Source organism: Sminthopsis crassicaudata, chromosome 5, assembly GCF_048593235.1.
Source record: "Sminthopsis crassicaudata isolate SCR6 chromosome 5, ASM4859323v1, whole genome shotgun sequence".
Lineage (NCBI taxonomy): Eukaryota > Metazoa > Chordata > Mammalia > Dasyuromorphia > Dasyuridae > Sminthopsis > Sminthopsis crassicaudata.
The window spans coordinates 240,208,764-240,234,716 of record NC_133621.1 but is presented as its reverse complement, the minus strand read 5'-3'; the positions used below and the strand labels follow the sequence as shown (position 1 = coordinate 240,234,716).

Below are 25,953 nucleotides of genomic sequence, written 5' to 3'. Positions count from 1 at the left end.
TTAAGTAACTTATTCATGATTACATAGTTGGTAATGCCTATCCTGATTATCGAGTTTTTAAGCAGCTTACAACTATTCGAATGCAAGTCATCTGATGCTATAGTTGATACTCTGTGTACTACACTATAACATTGCTCATGAGAGACTCACAAATATTTTATGAAGCAGTTGATCTAATATAGATGAAGCTAAGAGGGCAAAGTTATAGGAAGGAAGCAATGTGGTGAACTTCTATCTACAAATGTCTACAAATAGATGCAGAAAATGCTCCAGACTGAATCCTGCTGGTGAAAGCCTCCCAAAAGTCACAGTGAGTCATTTATCCAGCCCAGTCAACAGAACGAAGCCAAGGAGGTTTACAGAAGAAAGAGAATGGTTTCAGCCAGAAACATATTATCCATGGAACACAGAGTGCCCAACAATTATCTGTCCCAGAGAGAGAGAGATCCTACAACCAAACTGCTTACCTCTAGACTCTTATTGGGATGTTTTAATACAGGTATGAACTGGAAGCTAAGTCACCTGCTACACAGTTCTGAGTCAGAGATCTAGGGTGGAGTGAAAGAGGGAAAAAGACTTAGCAGGGTAGTATAGGGAGGTTTTGGGCAGAATATTGGAAAAGGAGAAAGTTTAGAATGAAGCAATCATTTGGCTCGGATTCCAGACTCACAACAGGTTATTGTTTTTAGCATGTAGACCAGTCTGCAAAGGAATAATCAAAGTAGGAATCCTAGAGTAAAAATAAGCCTACAATTCTGCCAGTTAACCAACAAAACTATTTAGCTGTTTAATAGAGATAGAATCCAGCAACAGTCAACTCTTGCACAGACCCAAACACAGGTCAAAAACTAACAGACATCAAACTAGAAAGATAGCAAACAAGAGTTTGTCCTTCATCAGGCCTTTTGAGGATCACTGTCCCTGAGATTCTGCAATAGCATAACATCCAGTATCCAACTATCAGCACGACTATTGTAGATCTTCCCTCCAGAACTGGCAAAGCCCAGTTCTAACATTAAATCTGAAATTAGGAAATAGGCTAGAAGATTCCAAGCTCAGTGCTCTATCCATGGTGCCACCTAGCTGCGACACTATTATAGAGGCAAGGATACTTAAAATAAAAACACAGAAGAGAAGGATTTCAAATCATATAAGGGGTACCTCAGAGAAAAAAACAGTTTGAGCACAAACTACAATTCCTGAATATGAAGGCAAGAGTTTAAGCCAAAAAAAAACTATTTTTAAATAAATGAAAAAAGAATGTTTAAGGGGAAAAACTGAAAAGAGAGCTATGGAAAACACAACTAAAATAGAAATTAACAGCCTGGTACAAAACCTTGTCCAAACAACAAATTCTTTGAAAATCAGGACAGACTAAAGGGAAGTCAATGACTCTTTATGTCAATAAGAAATATTGAAACAAAGTTACAAAACATTAAAAAAAGAAAGAAAGAAAGAGGAAGTGTATGGTGTCTTATAGCAGAAAAAAATAAATGACCTAGAAAACAAATGAAAAAAAAAATTTAAGAATTATTAGACTATCTAAACACCATGACCAAAAAAAGGAGCCTAGATATTTCAAGAAATCTTTAACCCAGAGGGGAAAGTAAAAACAAAAAGCACTAACTGGTCACCTCCCCCAAAAAACAAGAAAAAAAAAATTCCCAAGACTTCTGGGTCAATGAAAAAAATCCTAGAAGTATCTTAAAAAATAATTCAACAACTAAATAACTATACTCAGGATCTTAACACAAATTAGCAGCCATTTGGAATACAATATTCAAGGAGATAAAGGTTATGAGTTTCTTAACAAGAATAACTTGCCCAGCTAAATTGTAAATAATGCTAAAGGTGAAAAATAAATCTTTAATGAAATAGAAAACTTCCACATTTTCTTAAGGAAAAGAATAAAGTTGGGGAGAAACTCTGATATTCAAATACAGGAATGATGAATAATATGAAAAGGTAAATCTACATGAACAATATATAAACAACTAAGCAGGAATAAATATTCTGTATATTCAGCTATGAGTAGACATACACGTATTCCCTCTTAACCCTACCATCATCAGAGTCCATAAAAGGAGTCCAATTAGACAATGTCTGGGAGTAATTATATTTTAAGAAAAGATTGATCTGAAAAAAAGAATGGAAAAAGAGAAGAATAATACTCTGGGAGGGAGGAAAAAGAAACATAAGGGAAAATTATCTCACCTAATCAAGGGTATACAAAAAGACATATAAATAAACAATGAAAAGAGGGTAGAGAACTAGCTAACAAATGAATAGCACTTTTATATGAACTGATTAAAAGAAGGAATACACTTTTGATTATAGAAATATATTTCACTCAACAGGAAACAAGAAGGAAAGGAAAAATGGAGAAGAAATTAAAGGGAGGGCAAAGAATGGAATTCTGAAGTTGTTACTATGGCTGTTCATCATATCTGACTTTCTGGGACACCAATGGGAGTTTTTCTGGCAAAGATACTGCCATTTCCTTCTCCAGTTCATCCAGTTCAAATGAGAAAACTGAGGCAAATAGTGTTAGGGGTCACAACTGCCTGAGGTCAAATTTGAGCTCATAAAAATGAGTCTTCTTGACTCTAGGTCCAGCACTCTATCCACTATACCACATAGAGAATGTCCACAAATTGGATATAAATGTGATGGAATACTATTGTGCAGAATTGCTGAGCTCATTTGTTCCTTTTGAACTTAATGGAAGAAAAATATCCAAGTGGAGGAACTGTTGCCAGGGAAATAACAAAGGGGCTGACCATAAAGTAGCTCATGCTGGACTACAGATTTAAGATGGAGTTAGTAAATCATTCATGAACTATGATAGGGTAGATACTGTGGTGTTGAAAAAGTCTGGGCTTTGGATAACAGGTAGCAGTCCTTCATTTCTCTTTTCCCTTTTGTTTTCTTTTCTTCTGAAAAGAGTCTTAGGAATGTTCTTTTAGAGCATAGAGAAACTTATATTTATTTCTTAAAAATCTGTTTGCCAAATGTTCATGGCAGCCTTTTTTTCATAGTGGCTAGAAAATGGAAATTGAATGGATGTCCATCAATTGGAGAATGGCTGAGTAAATTATGGTATCTGAATGTTATGGAATATTATTGTCCTATTAGAAATGACCAGCAGTATGAATACGGAGAAGCTTAGAGAGACTTACATGAACTGATGCTAAGTAAAATAAGCAGAACCAGGAGATCATTATACACTTCAACAACAATACTATATGAGGATCAATTCTTAAGAAAGTGGCTATCTTCGGCAATGAGAGGATTCAAATCACTTCCAATGGTCAGCTACACCCAGCAAAAGAACACTGGGAAATGAGTGTGGACCACAACATAGCATTTGTACTCTGTTGTTGTTTGCTTGTGTTTTTGTTTTTCTTCCCAGGTTATTTTTACATTCTTTCTAAATCTGATTTTTCTTGTACAATAAGATAACAATATGAATATACATATATTATATTTAACACATACTTTAACATGTTTAACATCTATGGAACTACCTGCCATCTAGGAGAGGAAGTGGATGGAAGGAGGGTTAAAGTTGGAACAGCAGTTTTTGCAATGGTCAATGTTGAAAAATTACCCAAGCATATGTTTTGTCAATAAAAAGCTATAATAATAATAATAATAATAATAATAATAATAATAATAATAATAATAATAATAATAATAATAATGTTTGTTTGCCTTTTCAGTGTTTAATGTTTAGCTTTTATCTTAAACTGGCAAATATGATAAAAACTGTTAACTACTGACATTAAAATTTTATTGATTATTGCTAGAATGAAGCACTGAGGGGAGTGATTGGTAGTGCACTAAAAGAAGAAGGAGATGGATTTCAAATGACAGAAATAAAGAGAACTGTTTAATTTTTATAATTTCCCTGGACAGACAGAATATATCTATATCTATATGTATCTCCACATTTACATATCTATGCCAGAGTTTCTCTAGGAAAAATGAATTTTAAACAGTTCATGGAGCTGCAACTAGCTGAATTAGACATTTTCTGAGGCAGACTGAGACAGACATTTTCTACATTTGGTGTGAAAGGAAAGTCATTCCTGAGAAGACAGTCAAAGAAGGAGCTACAGAAAAAGTTATCCCATCTGGATGAATAGTTTACCCTAAAAAGATAGAGAAATAAATAAGTCTACTTGCTCTGCTTACAGAAATTCCATTGCCACATTTAATCTTACTCACCAGTATCCACTAAAAAAACTCCATAATTGTTGTGTAAATCAGAACTCTCTGGACAGTTCTTAATTCCGGCCTGATAAACTTCCTCAGCTTTCTGAAATAATTCCTTTAAGGGACAAAAATAGAAAAATTTAAAACATAAATATTAAATTTAACATTGTCAAAACACTATGATAACAATCTTACATTGATGACACACTGAGTTGAGGAAATGACCTTTAATTCTCAAAAACTATGCCATCAGAGGACAAAGTCTGGAAATTACTACTAAATTGGAAAAATTTCAAATATGGTTCTAGTAAGAGAAAGTATATTTTCCCTGGAAGAAGTTTGGAGAGGCTTACCACTAAAAAATTTGTCATCACCAATAATGATTTTTTTGCCCATAGCTGTAATGTTCTTTTTCTCTAAATTATAATAATTCTCTGGGAATGGGATTTCTTGGGGAGCTTCTGGGAGCAGTCTTAGTTTCAATAATCCCAAAATGCATACAGGAGTTAAAGTCCAGATCCTTTATTGTGTCCTTTAAAATCCTGAATCTTTTCCTGGACCCAGTTAGCTTTCTTAGAGGCCTATCACTCTCTTTGGTTCCTGAGAGCTCTTGTCTGAATGTCCCCAGCCAGCATGAAGGTTGAAGTGGGAATGAATCTTCACTCTGAATCTCCCTAGAAGTTTTCCCAAAGCCCCCCTTGGCCCTGAGAGCTTCTTGCTTATATGGTGCACACTGAGTATACACCAATCATTTCATCACTAGGAAACCATTATTGTTGTAGGACTAAATCAATGCTAAATTAGATTTAATCATTATCTCCTCAATTTCACTCAGTACCTTGTTTCAAGTTCTGGCCCATAACATCTCCTTGTAGGATCAGATCAATCATACTGAACCATTAGATAATTATATCCATTCCAGTGACTTAGCACCCTGTAAGAATCCTAATATCTCATGCTTTCTTTTGATTTAGAACATGGTGTGGTCATGACCTCCCTGATTTCTCAAGGAGGTGAGAACCCCAGAAAAGAAGGTGATCACTTCTTCCCTGACTGCTCAAAAAAGAAGTGAAAACATCATAAAAAGGAGGTGGTTACACCCTCCCTGACTTCTTAGGAAGATGAAAACATGAAAGAAAATGGGAAATCAAATCAGATTAGTGGGTTTCTGAAGGGGCTCACTTGATACAGGTATACATAAATCCATCCATATGGGAGGTATTACACATAATTACATAAATTACAAAAACACATAGCAATATAACACAGGCTAGAAGTGATATAACAAATAACATGAATCAACATAGGAATTTATACATGTCCATAAGTCCTAGAAATAGTCCAAAAGGAATCCATTGTTCATGTGCCAGGAATCCAATAATTCCTGCAAGCTTTGAAGTCCTGCAATAGTCTCATCAACAATTTTTCATCTCAAGGAATCAAATGATCCCTGCTGGTTTTCAAGTCCTTTAACATCTTATCTTGTGTTAGGGAATCCAATGATTCCTGCAGATTTTCAACAGTCTTTATCATCAGCCATGCTCTTTCAGTGTCAGCTGTTTCTTAGATCTCCTTTGTTTTGAGGTTTTTCTTCTTTTCCTGTCTCTCTGCAGGTGCTTCTTGCCATCCACCTGTTTCCTTCTCCATCTGTTTTCTTCTCTATCTGTAAAAATACAAGCAAACCCTCTCTCCCAGGCAGTTAACCTATCTAATTCCCTTCTATTTACCACTTTCTAAATCTCTTCTCATCATCTGGCAATTACATTGGAGCTGTTTGTACTGGACACTGCCCTGTTGGTTTAAAAAACCTGTATTCTCCCCAATTGCAATCCATTTCTGCTATCTGATTGCTTTTTGGTTGACTAATCAAGTAATCCCTTTCTGCCATCTGATTGCTTTTCTGCTGGTTGATCACATCAGAGTCCTTACCTTCTAAAGGCTCTTTGGGTGTAACATCAGCTGCCATCATGTCCCATTTGTCTTTTGAGTGAGGTCTTGGAGCTGGGCCCCACCCCTCATTTCTCTGGATCAATCTACATTCTGAAGCCCAGTGAAAGCCCTTGTGGCATTTTGGACATAGAGTTTTAGGTCTTCTCTCACCCTGTCTTTTCACTCTATCTTCATATCTACACTGAGCTCTTAGATGTCCAACTTTTCCACATTGAAAACATCTATGAATTTCTCTAGAAGTCCTTTGCCAGGAAGGACCCTGTCTTTCCATGTTCATCATAATCTGAGTATAATAAGTATTTGTGCTCACTGTAGCCCAGTGTCTTATGATCTCCTCTAAAGGAGCATATTTATATAGTCCCCATATAATTTTTTTGCAAACCTCATTGCCATTTTCCATAGCCAAATGTCTGGTCATTATTTCTGTAGCTGCATTTTCTCCAATGGTTCTTGTGATAGCAGTTTGCAGACGTCCCAAAAGGTTCACTGGGACCTTGCTCTATTTTTGTGAACACTTCCCCTCCATCTTTCTGTCCGGGAGGGAACCCTAAGCTTTTATTGCAGCCTTAGAAATTTGCTCATACACTGTTATGTGATAATCAATCTGTTCTCTCCATTCTGACCTTCACATGCTAGTTAATCAAAAGTCACTCCTGTTTGCCTATTGCATCTGACTTGAATCCTACATAATTCATGATACTTCGAAACCCACAACAAGTTTTGTCCAGGTTCTAAACATGTCTTTTTCCAATCACTTGGGGTTAGGATTTCACAAGCCAAATTATCTAGTAACATTTTAACATAAGAGGATGTAGCCCCTTTCTTCAAAGTGCAACCTTTTTTCAAATCCTTAATTTTATCCAAATCAAAAGGAGTGTATCTTCCCCTTTTTTGACCTGAAGAGTCAAGCTCTTCAATCACAGGGTATGCATCTATAAAATCACTTACAGCCTGTCCTTCATTTTTTGCCTTAACAAATGCTTTTTCTAATCTTGTTATAAGCTGTTTCATAGGTGATTCTATTTGTTTCTGCTTCTTCCCCTCCTTCTTCTTCCTCTACCCATGAAAGGATAATTGAGGCAGGAGGAGATGGGAAATGCTCCTGTTGTGAAGTGACACTCTCAGAATTATACTTAATTCCATTCTTATCTGATTCATCCTTTTCACCTAGTTTATTTGGATCCTCCCCACCTTGGTCTCTCTTCTTTTTCCTTATTCTATAACTTATATAATTTCCTAAAAGTCCAGTGATCTGCTCCAAGATTATAATCAACCCTTGGCTTTTCATAACTTTGACAATGCTCTCTAAACATTTTCCTTGAACAGAAGGCTGTTTCCTAAAAATCTGTCCCATTTTAGCTGAAATTCTACTTTAGTTCTTTAACAAAATTTCCTTGTTTTACTCACCCTAATTTCACCCTAATGAGGAAACCAAATTATCACTCTTTGCAGAAGATATGATGGTATACTTAGAGAACCCCAAAGACTCTGCTAAAAAGCTATTAGAAATAACTCAGAATTTTAGCAAAGTTGCAGGATACAAAATAAATCCACATAAATCCTCAGCATTTTTATATATTACCAACACAATCCAACAGCAAGAGATACAAAGAGAAATTCCATTCAAAATAACGGTCGATAGTATGAAATATTTGGGAATATATCTACCAAAGGAGAGTCAGGAATTATATGAGCAGAATTATGAAACACTTGCTACAAAAATAAAGTCAGATTTAAATAATTGGAAAGACATTCAGTGCTCTTGGATAGGCCGAGCGAATATAATTAAGATGACAATACTCCCTAAACTAATCTATTTATTTAGTGCCATACCCATCAGACTCCTAAGAAACTATTTTAATGACCTAGAAAAAATAACAACAGAATTCATATGGAACAACAAAATGTCGAGAATTTCAAGGGAAGTAATGAAAAAAAAATTAAATGAAGGTGGTCTAGCAGTACCTGATCTAGAACTATATTATAAAGCAACAGTCACCAAAACCATTTGGTATTGACTAAGAAATAGACTAGTTGATCAGTGGCATAGGTTAGGCTCACAGGGTAAGATAGTGAATAAAAATAGCAATCTAGTGTTTGACAAACCCAAAGATCCCAAATTTTGGGATAAGAATTCATTATTTGACAAAAACTGCTGGGAAAACTGGAAATTAGTATGGCAGAAACTAGGCATGGACCCACATTTAACACCACATACTAAGATTAGATCAAAATGGGTCCAAGATTTAGGCATAAAGAATGAAATCATAAATAAATTGGAGGAACATGGGATGGTTTACCTCTCAGACTTGTGGAGGAGGAAGGAGTTTGTGTCCAAGGGAGAACTAGAGACCATTATTGATCGCAAAATAGAAAATTTTGATTACACCAAATTAAAAAGTTTCTGCACAAACAAAATTAATGCAAACAAGATTAGGAGGGAAGTAACAAATTGGGAAAACATTTTTACAGTTAAAGGTTCTGCTAAAGGCCTCATCTCCAAAATATACAGAGAATTGACTTTAATTTATAAGAAATCAAGCCATTCTCCAATTGATAAATTGTCAAAGGATATGAATAGACAATTTTCAGACGATGAAATTAAAACTATTTCCACTCATATGAAAGAGTGTTCCAAATCACTACTGATCAGAGAAATGCAAATTAATACAACTCTGAGATATCATTACACACCTGTCAGATTGGCTAAGATGACAGGAACAAATAATGATGAATGTTGGAGGGGCTGTGGGAAAACTGGGACACTGATGCATTGTTGGTGGAGTTGTGAAAGAATCCAACCATTCTGGAGAGTAATCTGAAATTATGCCCCAAAAGTTATCAAAATGTGCATACCCTTTGACCCAGCAGTGCTACTACTGGGCTTATATCCCAAGGAAATACTAAAGAAGGGAAAGGGACCTGTATGTGTCAAAATATTTATGGCAGCCCTTTTCGTAGTGGCTAGAAACTGGAAAATGAATGGATGTCCATCAATTGGAGAATAGTTGGGTAAATTATGGTATATGAATGTTATGGAATATTATTGTTCTGTAAGAAATGACCAACAGAATGAATACAGAGAGGCTTGGAGAGACTTACATCAACTGATGCTGAGTGAAACGAGCAGAACTAGGAGATCATTTTACACTTCAACAATGATACTGTATAAGGATGTATTCTGATGGAAGTGGATATCTTCAACATAGAGAAGAGCTAATCTAATTCCAATTGATCAATGATGGACAGAATCAGCTACATCCAGAAAAGGAATACTGGGAAATGAGTGTAAACTGTGAGCATTGTTTTTTTTTTGTTGTTGTTGTTGTTGTTTTGTTTTGTTTCTCTTCCCAGATTATTTTTACCTTGCGAATACAATCCTTCCTTTGCAACAACAACAACAACAAAATTCGGTTCTGCACATATATATTGTACCTAGGATATACTATAAGATATTTAATATTTATGGGAATACCTGCCATCTAGGGGAGGGGGTGGAGGGAAGGAGGGGAACAACTAGGAACAGAAGGGAGTACGAGGGATAATGTTGTTAAAAAAAATTACCTATGCATATGTACTGTCAAAGAAAATGTTATAATTATAAAAATTAATAAAAAAAGTTTTTAAAAAATTTCCTTGTTTTACTCATCCTAATTTCTGGGTCAGAGAGACTTTTTCATTGGATCAAGATCAGAGGCTTTTCCACTGGAATCAGGATTGTGTCTGTCCCATGTTTGGGCACCAAAATGTAATATTCTTTTTCTCTAAATTATAATCGTTGTCTAGGAGCAGGATTTCTTGGGGAGCTTCTGGGAGCAGCCTTAGTTTCAGTTCAGTTCAATAATCCCAAAATGCAACCAGGAGTTAAAGTCCAGATCCTTTATTGTGTCCTTCAAAATCCTGAATCTTTTCCTGGACCCAGTTAGTTTCTTAGAGACCTATCTCTCTCTTTGGTTCCCAAGAGCTCTTGTCTGAATGTCACCAGCCAGCATGAAGGTTGAAGTGGGAATGAATCTTTACTCTGAATCTCCCGAGTTTTCCCAAAGCCCCCCTTGGCCCTGAGAGCTTCTTGCTTATATGGTGCACACTGAGTATACACCAATCATTTCATCACTAGGAAACCATTATTGTTGTAGGACTAAATCAATGCTAAATTAGATTTAATCATTATCTCCTCAATTTCACTCAGTACCTTGTTTCAAGTTCTGGCCCATAACATCTCCTTGTAGGATCAGATCAATCATACTGAACCATTAGATAATTATATCCATTCCAGTGACTTAGCACCTTGTAAGAATCCTAACACATAGCCATTGGGAAAATCACTTTAACTCTTTAAACCTCAGTTTCATTATAAATAAAGTAGGAGGCTGGGTAAGGAGATCTCTTTACTTCTTTTTAGAGCTGTGATGTGCTAAAGGAATTGAGGTTCATGCTTCAAAATCGTAAAAGAAAGAGCAAAAAGTCATATATTTTAAAGTATTTATATTAAGTTCTTTTTATAGTGGGAAACACTAAGCAAAGTACCTATGAATTGGAGAATGGCCAAATAATTACACCACATAAATATAATGTAATACTAAGAAATTATGAAAGGAATAGTTTTAGAGAAACCTAGGAAGACATATCAATGTATACAGAACAAAGTGAGCAGAAACAGCACAATGTATATAACTATAATGGTATTAAAACAAACAAAAATAGAACTTTGGACGTTGTAAAACTCTTAATCAATGCAAAGACTAAGCATGTTTCCAAAGGACACAGGAAGAAGCATACTAACCACAATATGACAGAGTGCACGAGACAATTTTATTTTACATAGCTAATATAGGAATTTGTCTTTTTTGCTTATGTATAACTTTAAAGTCTTGGTTTTTTAATGTGTGAGAAAAATTGATTTTTGTTCATTAAAAAATCAACTATAAAATTCTTGTATGATTTTAGTTTGGCAAGTATTACTTATAATTTTAATTTTTTCCTAATTACATATAAAATCAATTTTTAACATTTTTTTTAACTTTAAGTATAAATTCTTCCCTTCCCTTCCTTCCCTTTCTTTGAAAAGGCAAATAGTTTGATATATTATACATTTGCAGTTGTGCAAAACATATTTCCATATTAGCTAAAGAAAACATAGACCCCCCCTCAAAAAAAAGAGAAATAAAGTTTTTAAAATAATGCTTTGATCTACATTCTGAGTTTTATCAGTTCTTTTTCTTTAAGTAGATAACATTTTTCAGCTTAAGTGCTTTAGAATTGTTTTAGATTACTTTTATTTGCTGAGAATAGTTAAGTCATTCACAATTGATTATCCTTACACTATTACTGTTTCTGTGTAATATAATTTCCTGGGTCTGCTGACTTCACTTTGTAACCGTTGATGTAAGATCATTTTTTTTCTGAAAGCATCTTGCTCATCATTTCCTATAGCATAATAATGAATCACAATAACATACCACAATAACATTCCTCAATTAATAAGCATCTCCTCAATTTCGGATACTTGGCTACCACAAACAAAGAGCTGCTATAATCTCTTTGAGAAATAGATGTAATGGTGTATTACTGGAACAAAGGATATTCAGAGTTTAATACAAATTAAATTTACCCCAATAATGATCTCTAGTTCATCTTTGGTCACAAATTCCTTCCCTCCTCCAAAAGTCTGAGAGGTAAACTATCCTATGTTCCTCTAATTTATTTATAATCTTGTTCTTTATGACTAAATCATGGACCCATTTTGATTTTATCTTGGTGTATGGTATTAAGTGTGGGTCTATGCCTAAGGTTAGGGAGTATTCTCATCTCGGCCTATCCAAGAGCATTTAATATTTTTCTAATTATTTAAATCTGACTTTATTTGTGTGGAAAGTGTTTTGTAATTTGCTCGTATAATTCCTGACTTTCCTTTGGTAGATAGATTCCCAAATATTTTATGTTATCAACAGTTATTTTGAATGGAATTTCTCTTTGTATCTCTTGCTGTTGGATTTTGTTGGTGATATATAAAAATGCTGAGCATTTATGTGGATTTATTTTGTATCCTGCAACTTTGCTAAAGTTCTGAATTATTTCTAATAGCTTTTTAGTTGAATCTCTGGGGTTCTCTAAGTATACCATCATATCTTCTGCAAAGAGTGATAATTTGGTTTCCTCATTACCTACTCTAATTCCTTTAATTTCTTTTTCATCTCTTATTGCCAAAGCTAGCATTTCTAATACAATATTGAATAATAATGATGATAGTGGGCAACCTTGTTCACTCCTGATAATATTGGGAAAGGTTCCAATTTATCCCCATTACATATGATGCTTACTGACGGTTTTAAATATATGCTCCTGACTATTTTAAGGAAAAGTCCATTTATTCCTATACTCTCAAGTGCTTTTATTAGGAATGGATGTTGGATTTTATCAAAAGCTTTTTCTGCATCTATTGAGATGATCATATGGTTTTTGCTAATTTGGTTATTGATATAATCAATTATGCTAATAGTTTTCCTAATATTGAACTAGCCCTGCATTCCTGGTATAAATCCTGGGAATGGTTTTCTGTAATCTTTTGCTAATATTTTATTTAAGATTTTAGCATCAATATTCATTAGGGAAATTGATCTATAATTTTCTTTCTCTGTTTTCAACCTACCTGGTTTAGGTATCAGTACCATGTCTGTGTCATAAAAGGAATTTGGTAGGACTCCTTCAATCCCTATTTTTTCAAATAGTTTATATAGCATTGGAGTTAATTGTTTTTTAAATGTTTAGTAGAATTCACATGTAAATCCATCTAGTCCTGGGGATTTTTTCTTAGGGAGTTGGTTAATAGCTTTTTCTATTGGGACTGTTTAACCAATTTACTTCTTCCTCTGTTAATCTGGGCAAGCTATATTTTTGAAGGTATTCATCCATTTCATTTAAGTTATCGAATTTATTGGCATAAAGCTGGGCAAAGTAATTCCTAATTATTGCTCTAATTTCCTCTTCATTAGTGGCGAATTCTCCCATTTCATTTTTAAGACTAACAATTTGATTTTCCTCTTTCCTTTTCTAATTTTTTCAAATTTATAAAGGGTTTGTCTATTTTGTTGATTTTTTCATAGAATCAACTCTTAGTTTTATTAATTCAATAGTTTTTTTTTTACTTTCAATTTTATTAATCTCTCCTTTTATTTTTAGAATTTCAACTTTAGTGTTTGACTGGGGGGTTTTAATTTGTTCATTTTCTAGCATTTTTAGTTATAAGCCCAATTCATTGACCTTCTCTCTTTCTCTATTTTATGCAAGTAGGCCTCTAGAGATATAAAATTTCCCCTTCTTATCGCTTTGGCTGCATCCCACACATTTTGGTATGACATCTCTTTGAGTTCTTCTTTTGAAAACTGCCTGATCATATCTTTTGACTATTTGTCAATTAGGTAATAATTTATATTCTTATAAATTTGACTCAGTTCTCCATAAATTTGAAAAATGACTTCTTAATCAGAAAAACTTGCTATAAAGATTTCCCCAGTTTTCTAGTTTCTAATCTTGGCTGCATTAGTTTGTTTTGCAAACTCTTTTTAATTTAATATTATAAAGATTAGCTATTCTATATCTCATAATTCTTTATCACCTCTTATTTGGTCATAATTCTTTCCCTACCCATAAATCTGACAGGTAAAATATTTTAAACTCCATTAATTTGGTTATGATGTCTCCCCTCCTTATGTCTAAATCATTTACCATTTTGACCTGCCTTGTTTTTAAATAAAAAATACAAATTAAACCCCCATTTATGTCACAAAAGTAAAAAGAAGCATAATATAACAGGGTGGAAAGGGTACCAGACTTATAATCAAGGACTCAAGTTTGAATGCTGCTCTCTTAGTGAGTAACTTAATTTAACATTTTTCTGATTTATAAAACAAGGCATCTGGATTCAATGACCTTTAAGGTCTTTTCCAATTACTTTTAAATTTCCAATCCATTTTGTCACCCACTTATATTTTAATGTGTGATTTCATTACAGTCCCAGTTATGATTACTGTGTATTTCTCTCCACCCCATTTTCTTCTTTTATCTATTTCTTCCCCTTTTTACCCTGTCCCTCCTGCAAAATCTATTTTGCTTCTGACCAGCACCTCCCTTAATCTGCCCTTCCTCTTATTACCTTCTTCCTTTCTGTTATTGCCTACCCCTCTTACTTCATTTCTGGATAAAATAGATTTAATTATCCAACCTAGTGTGTGTATATATATACATCTATATATATACATATATAGATATATATATATGTATATGTATATGTATATGTATATGTATATGTATATGTAAGTATGTGTACATCTAAGTATATAGTCTTTCTTTGAACCAATTCCAATGAAAGTGTTAACCCAACCTTCTTTTCAGTTCTAATGTAAGAGCTCTTGCTTGTGCTCCTCTTTTATACGAGATCATTTCCCCCATTCTTCTTCCTTCTCTTTTTATCATGGTATTCCTTTTTCTTACACTCCCATTATAAAATTAATCCTCAAATAATTTACACACACCCATACCCTCTTTTTAACTGCCCTAATAGTAGTAAAATTCTTAGCAGTTACTCTTTCATATTTACTTTTTAATATTTTTCTTGAGTCTTGTGTCTGAATGTCAGATTTTCTATTTAGTTCTAGTATTTTCATCAGGAAGGATAAGAAATTATTTATTTTATTAAGTATTTATTTTTCCCCCAAATTATATTTAGTTTTGCTTGGAAAATGATTCTTTATTATAATCCTGGCTCCTTTGCCTTCTGGAATATCATGTTTTGGCAGGGGTAAATCCAAGATGATAGAGTAAAGGTAGGGACTTGCCAAGCTCTCCCAAAACTACTCCAAATCCCTTTAAATAATGACTTCAAATAAAATTTAGAGCATCAGGACACAACAAAAAGATGGAAATATTTTGCAGCTTAAGAAAACTTAGAAGGTCACCAGAAAAAGTCCGTGGTACTAGGATAGAAGTCCAACACATCAACAAAGCAGAAACAGATATTAGGCTCTGAATCAGAGGCAGTACTGGCAGTTTCTGTACCTCTCAACTCAGAAACACCAGAGGTGACTTAGAAGGTCAACAGGAAAGCTTTGTCAGTAGAGTGAGAAGATCTTGGGAAACAAGGAAACCAGGAATGAGCATGGGCAGTAGTGGTCATGGCAGCTTTCAGAGGCCTCAGTTCATAGGAGATTTCTTTATTAGTACTGAGGAAGGACTCTTGTTGCTTTATCACATTAGAATTTAACAGACACAGTGAAGCAGGGTTACTCCTCACACTTCCAGGGCAGAAAAAAGTGCTTGTGGTCATTCGAACATATTTCTCCCAGGAAGAAAACATACAGATCCCTAGAAGGATTTCTGAAAACAGCTGCAGAAAACCCCAGAAGCTTAGGTAAAAGGTATACTTTTACCCTGGAAAAGGACCCGTACTTTAACAAAGAGTTAAAAGCCAATTAATAGGCTGGGAAAATAAACAGACAACAGAGAAAGATTCTGACCATAGAAAGTTATTATGATGACAAGGAAGATCAAAACACACACTTAGAAGGAGATAACAAAGTCAAAGCTCCTATATCAAAAGTCTCCAAGGAAAATAAAAATTGGTCTTCCATAACCTGAGCTATGGAAGAGCTTAAAAGAGATTCTGGAAACCAAGTAAAAGAGATAGAGGCAAGTTGGGGAAAGAATTGAGAGTGGTATAAAAGGACATACAAAAAGGTAATGAGAAGAATTAAAAAGCAAAATTGGACAAACTGGAAAAAAATTCACAGAGGAAAATAATTCCTTGAAAGTTAGAATTAAGCAAATGGAAGCTAATGAATTTATGAGAAATCAAGAAATAATCAAACCAAAAGAATGAAAAAAAATTTTAAAACAATGTGAAACATCTCATTGGAAAAACAACTGACCTGGAAAAAGATCTAGGACACATAATATTAAAATTATTGGTCAATGTAAAAACTGAGATAAAAAAGAGCCTAGACATTATATTTCTTTTTTTTTTTTAATTATAGCTTTTTATTGAAAGAACATATGCATGGGTAATTTTTCAATATTGACTCTTGCAAATATTTCTGTTCCAACTTTTCCCTTCCTTCCACCCCCTCCCCTAGATGGCAGGTAGTCTCATACATGTTAAATATGTTAAAGTATATCTTAAATATAATATATGTGTACATATTTATACAGTTCTCTTGTTGCACATGAAAAATCAGATTTAGAAAGGTAAAAATAACCTGGGAAGAAAAACAAAAATGCAAGCAGTCCACACTTGTTTCTCAGTGTTCTTTTGCTGGGACTGTTTTGTTCATCACTGATCAACTGGAACTGAATTGGATCCTCTCATTGCCTAAGATAGCCACTTCTATCAGAATTGGTCCTCATAGTATTGTTGTTGAAGTATATAATGATCTCCTGGTCCTGCTCATTTCACTCAGCATCAGTTCATGTAAGTCTCTCCAGGCCTTTCTGAAATCATCTGCTGGATATTTCTTACAGAACAATAATATTCCATAACATTAATATACTACAACTTATTCAGCCATTCTCCAATTGATGGGTATCCATTCAATTTCCAGTTTCTAGCCACTACAAAAAGGGCTGCCACAAACATTTTTGCACATACAGGTCCCTTTCCCTTCTTTGATATCTCTTTGGGTTATAAGCCTAGTAGTAACACTGCTGGGTCAAAGGGTATGCTCAGTTTGATAAATTTTTGAGAATAGTTCCAAATTGCTCTCTAGAATGGTTGGATCCAGTCACAACTCCACCAACAATGCATCAGTGTCCCAGTTTTCCCACATCTCAGAGTTGTCTTAATTTTCATTTCTTTGATCAATAATGATTTGGAACACCTTTTCATATGAGTATAAATAGTTTCAATTTCATCATCTGAAAATTGTCTGTTCATATCCTTTGGCCATTTATCAATTGGAGAATGGCTTGATTTCTTATAAATTAGAGTCAATTCTCTATATATTTTGGAAATGAAGCCTTTATCAGAACCTTTGACTGTAAAAATGTTTTCCCAGTTTACTGCTTCCTTTCTAATCTTGTCTGCATTAGTTTTGTTTGTACAAAAGCTTTTAACATGATATAACCACAATTTTCTATTTTGTGATCAATAATGATATCTAGTTCTTCTTTGGTCACAAATTTCTTCCTCCTCTACAAGTCTGAGAGGTAAAACTATCCTATGTTCTTCTAATGTATTTATAACCTCGTTTTTTATACCTATATCATGAACCCATTTTGATCTTATCTTGGTGTATGATGTTAAGTGTGGGTTCATGCCTAGTTTCTGCCATACTAATTTCCAGTTTTCTCAGTAATTTTTGTCAAATAGTGAATTCTTATCCTAAAAGTTGGGGTTTGCTAGACATCATATTTCAAGAAATTATTAAAGAAAACTCCTAATAATCTAGAACCAGAGAGTAAAATAGAAATTGAAAGAACACCAATCACCTCCTGAAAGAGATAATACCAAGATGGAAACTTCCAGGAATACTGTAGTCAAATTCCAGAAATCCTAGGTCAAAGAAAAAATACTGTAAACAGCCCAAAAAAATTCAAATATAAGTCAGGAAAACAAAAGATTTGGCAGCTTTTACATTAAAGGATCCTAAGGTTTAGAATATGATATTCCTAAAAGCAAGATTACTCAAGAATCACCTACCTAGCAAAACAGAGTATAATCTTTCAAGGGAAAAGTTAGAAATTCAGTGAAATAAAAGGCTTTGAAGTATTTGTGATGAAAAGAATAGAGCTAGGTAAAAAATCTGATTTTCAAATATGGAATTCAGGAAAAGCACAAGGAAATAATCAGGAAAAGGATGTTATAATTGACTTAATAAAAGTTAACTCTTTATATTCCTACATGGGAGAATGATATTTCTAACTTATAAAAAGCTTTCTCATTATTATGGCAATTAGAAGGAATACATATATATATATATATACATACATACATACATACATACACAGAGAGAGAGACGGCATAGGTATGAGTTGAATATAAAAGGGATGATATCTTGAAAAAATAAAATTAAAGAATGAGAGAGGAATGTACTGGGAGAAAGGAAAAGGGAGAGGTGGAATGACATAAATAATCTGCCATAAAAGAGGCAAGAAAAAGCTTTTATGTTGGTGAGGAAGAGGAGGAGGGAAGGAGTAAGTGAACCTTGTTCTTATCAGAATTGTCTCAAAGAGGAAATAATATACACACTCAATATGGTTTAGAAATCTATCTTAGCTTTCAGGAAAGTAGGAGGGGAAATGATACAGGAATTGGGGGGGATGACAGAAGAAAGGACATATTTGGGGAAAGGGGTGGTCAGTAGCAAAGCAGTTTTGACGTGGATCAGAGTGAAAAAGGAGAATACAATAAACGGGGGAAATACAATTAGCAATAGTAATGGGAAAAGAATTTTGAAGCAAATTTCTCTGATGAAGGCCTCATTTCTCAAATGTATAGGAAATTGAGTCAAATTTATTTTGAAAAAGGAACCATTCCCCAATTGATAAATTATCAAAAGATATGATCTATGCCCAAAGGGATATTAAAATATGCATATCCTTTGACCTGATAGTACCACTACTAGGCATGAAACTAAAAAGAGATTAAAAAAAAAAAAAAGGACCTATAGGTACAAAAATATTTATAGCAATTCTCTTCTCAGGGCAAGTAATTGGAAATTGAGGGGATGCCCATCAGTTAGGGTATGGCTGAAAAAATTGGAATATCATGTTCCAAATCCTCCATTGCTTTAACATGGAAATTGCTAAATATTACAAAATCCCAAGTGTGGCAACATGACATTTAAATTCTTCTTTTCAGAATATGATATTCCAATTATTTGGAATATGATTTATGATTTTCTCCTTGACTGGTGAATGGGACTGGAAATGGGCTGTAATTTTCCTAAGAGCTTTCCTTTGGAGATCTCAGGAAGTGATTGGTAGATTTTTTCAATCTCTATTTTGTCCTCCAAGAAATCAGAGAAGTTCCTTTGTAGTATCTCGAAATATGTCTAGGTTCTTTAAAACAAAACAAAACAAAACAAAAAAACATGGCTTTTAGGTAGCCAAATAATTCTTAAATTATATCTCCTCAATCTTTTTTGTAGATCAATTGTTTTCCTGATGAAATATTTTATATTTTCTTCTTAGTTTTCGTTCTTTTGACTATGTTTTATTGTTTCTTGATATTTCAAACTTAATGTCTTATAGAGTCATTAGCTCCTGCTTGTCCAATTGTAATTTTTAAGGAATTTTTTGCTTTAATGAACTTTTCTACTTCTTTTCCTGTTTTTGGCCAATGCTGATTTTTAAGGAATTCCTTTTTTCAGTACATTTTTGTTCCTTTTGTTACCATTTACCAGCTTTGGTTTTTTAAGTTAGAATCTTCAGTACTTTATTTTGTCTCTTTTACCAAGTTGTTAAATATCTTTTCATAATTTTCTTCCATCACTTTCATTTCTTTTCTGATTTTATCTTTTACCATTCTTATCTCTTTCTTTAGCTCTTTCAAGAATTTGTGTTGAGCTTAGTCCAATTTGACTTGTTTTTGGAGGCTCTATTTATAGCCATTTTCATTTTGTGGTCTTCTGAGTTTGTGTTTTGGTATTCCTTGTCACCATAGTAACTTTTTTTGGTCAAGGTCTTTTGTTCTTCTTAATCTTTGCTTTATGTAAATGTTAATTTCTGTTCTTTTGGGGGGTGGGAAAGCACCATCACAAGTTTCAATCTTTTTTGTTCTTCTTTTTTCAGATCTAATTCTGGCATTCTGCAAGTTTTCAGTGCTTTCAAGATGGTATTGTCCTGGAAAAGGTCTCTACTCTCTGCCAAAACAAGTGCTAATGCTTCCTTTAGCATCTGAAGTGTAACCAAGTTTCCTCCTCCCCTGAAGCCACAAGCACTAGTCCTCCTTCAGTCCGGAATATCTGTGGGCTCAGTTCTCAAAGCTACTGCTACTGTTTATTTCTCCAAGGTCCATCATTGATGTTATGACCTTGTTAGCCCCAATCTGGTATCATAGATCTCTCTTTCTGACTTCCTAAGTTTTCTTGGGTTAAAAAAATATCTCTCTAATCTTTTGTTGGTTTTGCCATTCCAGAATTAAATTTGATACATTATATTAAAGTTGTTTGAAGGTAAATGTTGGGAGCGATTGGCTGTATTACTGTCTCTACTCTTCCATCTTGGTTCCATATTGTGCCTAACTTTACATTTTATGACTAATTAAACATCTTTTCTTTAATAGCTAAAAGTTCCACATTTCATTTCAATCTTAAAGCTAAGCCTTAACTGGCTTACTACAAAATTCAATAACTGTCTTAAAAATCTGAATCTCATTACAGCCCTTTGCCTCACTTTATCTGTGCATAATAATGGACTCATCATAGATTTCCCCCTAGAATGTCATTATCTTAATTTCTGTTTTTCAGCACATTTTAAAAAAAGTAAATCAATCATCAATCTTCAGTGGAGGGAGATAAAGCCAAATTAGTGCAGAAAATCAGGAAGCTGTCTGACTTCTCTGCAGTACTTCATGAAACAACTTTAAATCAAGTCTCAAAATGAATTATGGAGCAGCAAAACCTGGGAAAAGGATGGAATAAAACAGTTTCCCAACAAAGATACCTTCTTGCTGGAAGTGCTCAATAAGAATTTTTAAACTTAAATAAGAGGTAGAAGAAAAACTGGGAAAAGAAATGAGAGTGAAGTAAGAAAATCAGGTGATTGGAGGGAGGAGACATAGCAACTTAGAAAAAGAAAACATCGCCTTAAACAGAATTGGACAAATGGAAAAAGATGTATAAAATTCACTGAAGAAAATAACTCCTTAAAAATGTAAAATTGGCTAAATGGAAAAGGAGGTACTAAAGCTCAGGGAAGAAAATAATTCCTTAAAAATTAGAATTAGGCAAGTGGAAACTAATGATTCTATGAAACATCAAAAATCAATCAAATGAAATCAAAGAATGAAAAAGTAGAAGATGTAAAATATTTCATTGGAAAAATAACTGACCAGGAAAAGAGATCTATGAGAGATAATTTAAAAATTATTAGACTACTTGAAAGCCATGATCAAATAAAGAGCTTGGGCAGCACCTTTCTTTTTTTTTTTTTTTTAAATTCATTTTTCCAAATTATTCCCTCCCTCCCTCCACTCCCTCCCCCCGATGGCAGGTAATCCCATACATTTTACATGTGTTACAATATAACCTAGATACAATATATCTGTGTAAATACCATTTTCTTGTTACACATTAATTATTAGCTTCCGAAGGTATAAGTAACCTGGGTAAATAGACAGTAGTGCTAACAATTTACATTTTCTTCCCAGTGTTCCTTCTCTGGGTATAGTTATTTCTGTCCATCATTGATCAACTGGAAGTGAGCTGGATCTTCTTTATGTTGAAGATTTCCACTTCCATCAGAATACATCCTCATACAGTATTGTTGCTGAAGTGTATAGTGATTTTCTGGTTCTGCTCATTTCACTCAGCAACAGTTGATTTAAGTCTCTCCAAGCCTCTCTGTATTCCTCCTGCTGGTCATTTCTTACAGAGCAATAATATTCCATAACCTTCATATACCACAATTTACCCAACCATTCTCCTATTGATGGACATCCATTCAACTTCCAGTTTCTAGCTACAACAAAAAGAGCTGCCACAAACATTTTGGCACATACAGGTCCCTTTCCACTCTTTAGTATTTCTTTGGGATATAATCCCAATAACAGCAATGCTGGGTCAAAGGGTATGCACAGTGTGACAACTTTTTGGGCATAGTTCCAAATTGCTCTCCAAAATGGCTGGATTCTTTCACAACTCCACCAACAATGTATCAGTGTCCCAGTTTTCCCACAGCCCCTCCAACATTCATCATTATTTGTTCCTGTCATCTTAGCCAATCTGACAGGTGTGTAGTGGTATCTCAGAGTTGTCTTAATTTGCATTTCTCTGATCAGTAGTGATTTGGAACACTCTTTCATATGAGTGGAAATAGTTTCAATTTCATCATCTGAGAATTGTCTGTTCATATCCCTTGACCATTTATCAATTGGAGAATGGTTTGGTTTCCTATAAATCAGGGTCAGTTCTCTATATATTTTGGAAATGAGACCTTTGTCAGAACCTTTCCTTTTAAAAATATTTTCCCAATTTGTTACTTCCCTTCTAATCTTGTTTGCATTAGTATTGTTTGTACAGAAACTTTTTAGTTTGATGTAATCAAAATCTTCTATTTTGTGATCAATAATGATCTCTAATTCTCCTCTGGTCATAAATTCCTTCCTCCTCCACAGGTCTGAGAGGTAGACTATTCTCTGTTCCTCTAATCTATTTATGATCTCATTCTTTATGCCTAAATCATGGACCCATTTTGATCTTATCTTGGTATATGGTGTTAAGTGTGGGTCCATATCTAATTTCTGCCATACTAATTTCCAGTTTTCCCAACAGTTTCTTCTGAATAATGAATTTTTGTCCCTAATGTTGGTATCTTTGGGTTTGTCAAAGATTAGATTGCTATAGATGTACCCTTTTTTGTCCTTTGTATCTAATCTGTTCCACTGATCTACCGTTCTATTTCTTAGCCAGTACCAAATGGTTTTGGTGACTGCTTTGGGCAGCACCTTTCAAGAAATTATCAAGGAAAACTGCCTTGATATTCTAGAACCAGAGAGTAAAATAGTAATTTTAAAAACCACCAATAAATCTCAAAATGAAAACTCTATGCAATATTATGGAGAAATACAATAATTATCAGGCCAAGTAGAAAATATTGTCATAAAGAAACAATTCAAGTATCACAGGAATCACAAGCAGAATTACACAGAATTTAGCAGCTTTTAGATAAAGGCTTGGCATATAATATTTTGGAAGACAAAGGAGCTTATATTACAGCAGAATTAGGCATAATTTTTGGAGGGAAAGATGGACTTTTAAACTTTCTTGATGAAAACACCAGAACTGAACAGAAAATGTGATTTTCATATATAAGACTCAAGAAAAACATAAAAAGATAAATAGAAAAGGAAAAAATCCATGATAATAAGGTTAAACTATTTACATCCCTACATAGGAAGATGATACTTAAAATTCTTAAGAACTATATCTCTAGGAGATGCAGCCAGAATGATGGAGTAAAGGCAGAAACTCACCCAACCTCTCCCCAAATTGCTCCAAATTCCTTTAAATAATGACTAAACAAATTTTAGAGCATCAGAACACCCCCAAAAGACAGAGTAGAACATTTTCCACATGAAAGCAACTTAGAAGGTCAACCAAAATGGTCTGTGATGTCACAGACCGCAGTACAATGTGCAGTCCTATTACAGACCAGAATAGCTCAGCTCTAGATTCAGTCCTGGATCCGGCCCTCAGCCAGACTTCTGAATCAGCAGCAGTATTGGTGGCTTCTAGACTCCTCAGCTCTGAGACATCAAGGAGGACTTGAAAAATCAGCAGAAAAAGTCTGTGAAGCCAGGGTGGGAGCCTAGTGCATAATCAGAGTGCAGACTACACCAGCACAGTCCGAGCCCTGACCTCAGCCCTAGCCAGGCCCCAACTCAGGCTCATACCCCAACATCAACGATGGGGGACCTCTGAATCAACAACAATACCAGAGGCTTCTCACCAGAGAGGACTCAAAAAATAAATGGAGAGGATCTCTGGCAATGGGTTGGGAATCTGGTGCACAGCCCAGATCCTAGCCTCAAGTCTTGAGCATCAGCAAAGCAGAATCTGTTGATTCAGCACATCAGATTGAACAGTTACAGTTACTGGGACACTCCAAACAGCTGCAGGATAGACAAGAGTGCTTGTGCTCAGGTTCCTAGAAGGATCTCTGAAAATAAATGTACAAAACCCCTATAGTTTGGGTGCACACCATCCACTCTGGAAACAGAGCCCTACTTTAACAAAGAGTTAAAAGCCGAGTAATAAGCTAAGAAAATGAACATAACAAAAAAAGTTTCTGATCATTTAAAGTTATTATGGTGAGAAGGAAGATCAAAACACATACTGAGTAGATGATAACAAAGTCAAAGCTCTTACCCTATATCAAAAGCCTCTAAGAAAAATAAGAATTAAGTTCAGATCACCAAAGAATCAAAAGGGATTTTGAAAATCAAGAGAAATAGAAAAAGAAAAAAAAGAAAAATTAGGAATAGAATTGAAAATGATGCAAAAGGAAATGAGTGTGCTAATGAAGAAAAGAATGCCTTAAAAAGCAAAATTGGTCAGTTGGGAAAGGAGGTACAAAAGTTCACTGAGAGAAATAATTGCTTTTAAAATAGAATTGAGCAAATGGAAATTAATCACTTTATGAGAAATCAAGATACAATAAGTCAAAACAAAAAAATACTCGGCTTTTAACTCTTTGTAATGGATAATTTTAAAATTACTGGTATACTTGAAAGCCATAATTTAAAAAAAAAAAGAGCCTGGACATCATCCTTCAAGAAATTATCAAAGAAAACTCTCCTGATATTTTAGAACCAGAGGTTAAAATAGAAATTGAAAGAATTCACCAATCACCTCCAGAAAGAGATCCCAACATGAAAACTCCCAGGAATACTAAAGGCCAAATTACAGAACTTCAAGATCAAAGAGAAAATATTGCAACTACCCAGAAAGAAACAATTAAAGTACAGTGGAGTCACAAGATGTGGCAGCTTCTAAATTAAAGGACCAGAGGGCTTGGAATGTGATATTCCAGAGAGCAATGGAGTTAGGATTACAACTAAGAATCAACTATCCATCAAAACTAAGTATAATCCTTCAGAGGAACAGGTGGTCATTGAGTGAAATAGAGGATTTTCAGACGTTTGTGATGAAAAGACCAGAGCTGAATGGAAAATTTGGGTTTCAAATACAGGACTCTGGAGAAGCATAAGGAGGTATTCAAGAAAGTGATATCATAAGAGACAACTTAGGGTTTCTCTGTTTACATTTCTACATGAAAGGATTAACTTTCTCATTATTATGGCAGTTGGAAGTAGTATATATAGAAAGAGGGCATATATATGAATTGAATTTGAAGGAATAATATATATTTTAATGATGAAATTAAGGGGTAAGAAGAATATATTGAGAGAAAGGGAAAGGGAGAAGTGGGAATGGTGCAAATTATTTGCCATAAAAAAGAGGCAAGAAAAAGCTTGCCTGGAGGGAGAAAGAGAGAGAAAGTGAGAGAGTATAAATCTTATTCTCATCAGAATAGGCTCAAAGAGGAAATAACATAATGCTTAATAGAGATATATAAATCTATATTACTCTGCAGAAAAAATAGGAGAGGACTTGGATATGGGAATATCAGGGAGGGTGATAAAAGAGAGGGTACTTGGGGGAAGGCGTGGTCAGTACCAAAACACTTTTGAGGAAGGACAGGGTGAAAAGAGAAAGTATAAATGGAGGGAAATATAATTAGCAATAGTAATTGTAGAAAGAAAGAAAGAAAGAAAGAAAGAAAGAAAGAAAGAAAGAAAGAAAGAAAGAAAGAAAGAAAGAAAGAAAGAAAGAAAGAAAGAAAGAAAGAAAGAAAGAAAGAAAGAAAGAAAGAAAGAAAGAAAGAAAGAAAGAAAGAAAGAAAGAAAGAAAGAAAGAAAGAAAGAAAGAAAGAAAGAAAGAAAGAAAGAAAGAAAGAAAGAAAGAAAGAAAGAAAGAAAGAATTTTGAAGCAGGCCTGAGAAGGCCTCATTTCTCAAACATAGAGGGAACTAAGTCAAATTTATAAAAAATAAGGAGTATGCACTTACTTC

At 34.2% G+C, this 25,953-nt stretch overlaps 1 protein-coding gene across 6 annotated transcripts in view; it reads right to left on the bottom strand.

The window, feature by feature from the left end:
- TMTC1 (transmembrane O-mannosyltransferase targeting cadherins 1) overlaps positions 1 to 25,953 on the bottom strand; it is a 318,149-nt gene that overhangs the window by 22,529 nt on the left and 269,667 nt on the right. For all 6 annotated transcript variants that reach the window (XM_074270648.1, XM_074270645.1, XM_074270646.1 and 3 more), the window contains one exon: positions 4,231 to 4,333. In XM_074270648.1, coding sequence (XP_074126749.1) covers positions 4,231 to 4,333 — 103 coding nt within the window. The remainder of the gene's footprint in view (positions 1 to 4,230; positions 4,334 to 25,953) is intronic.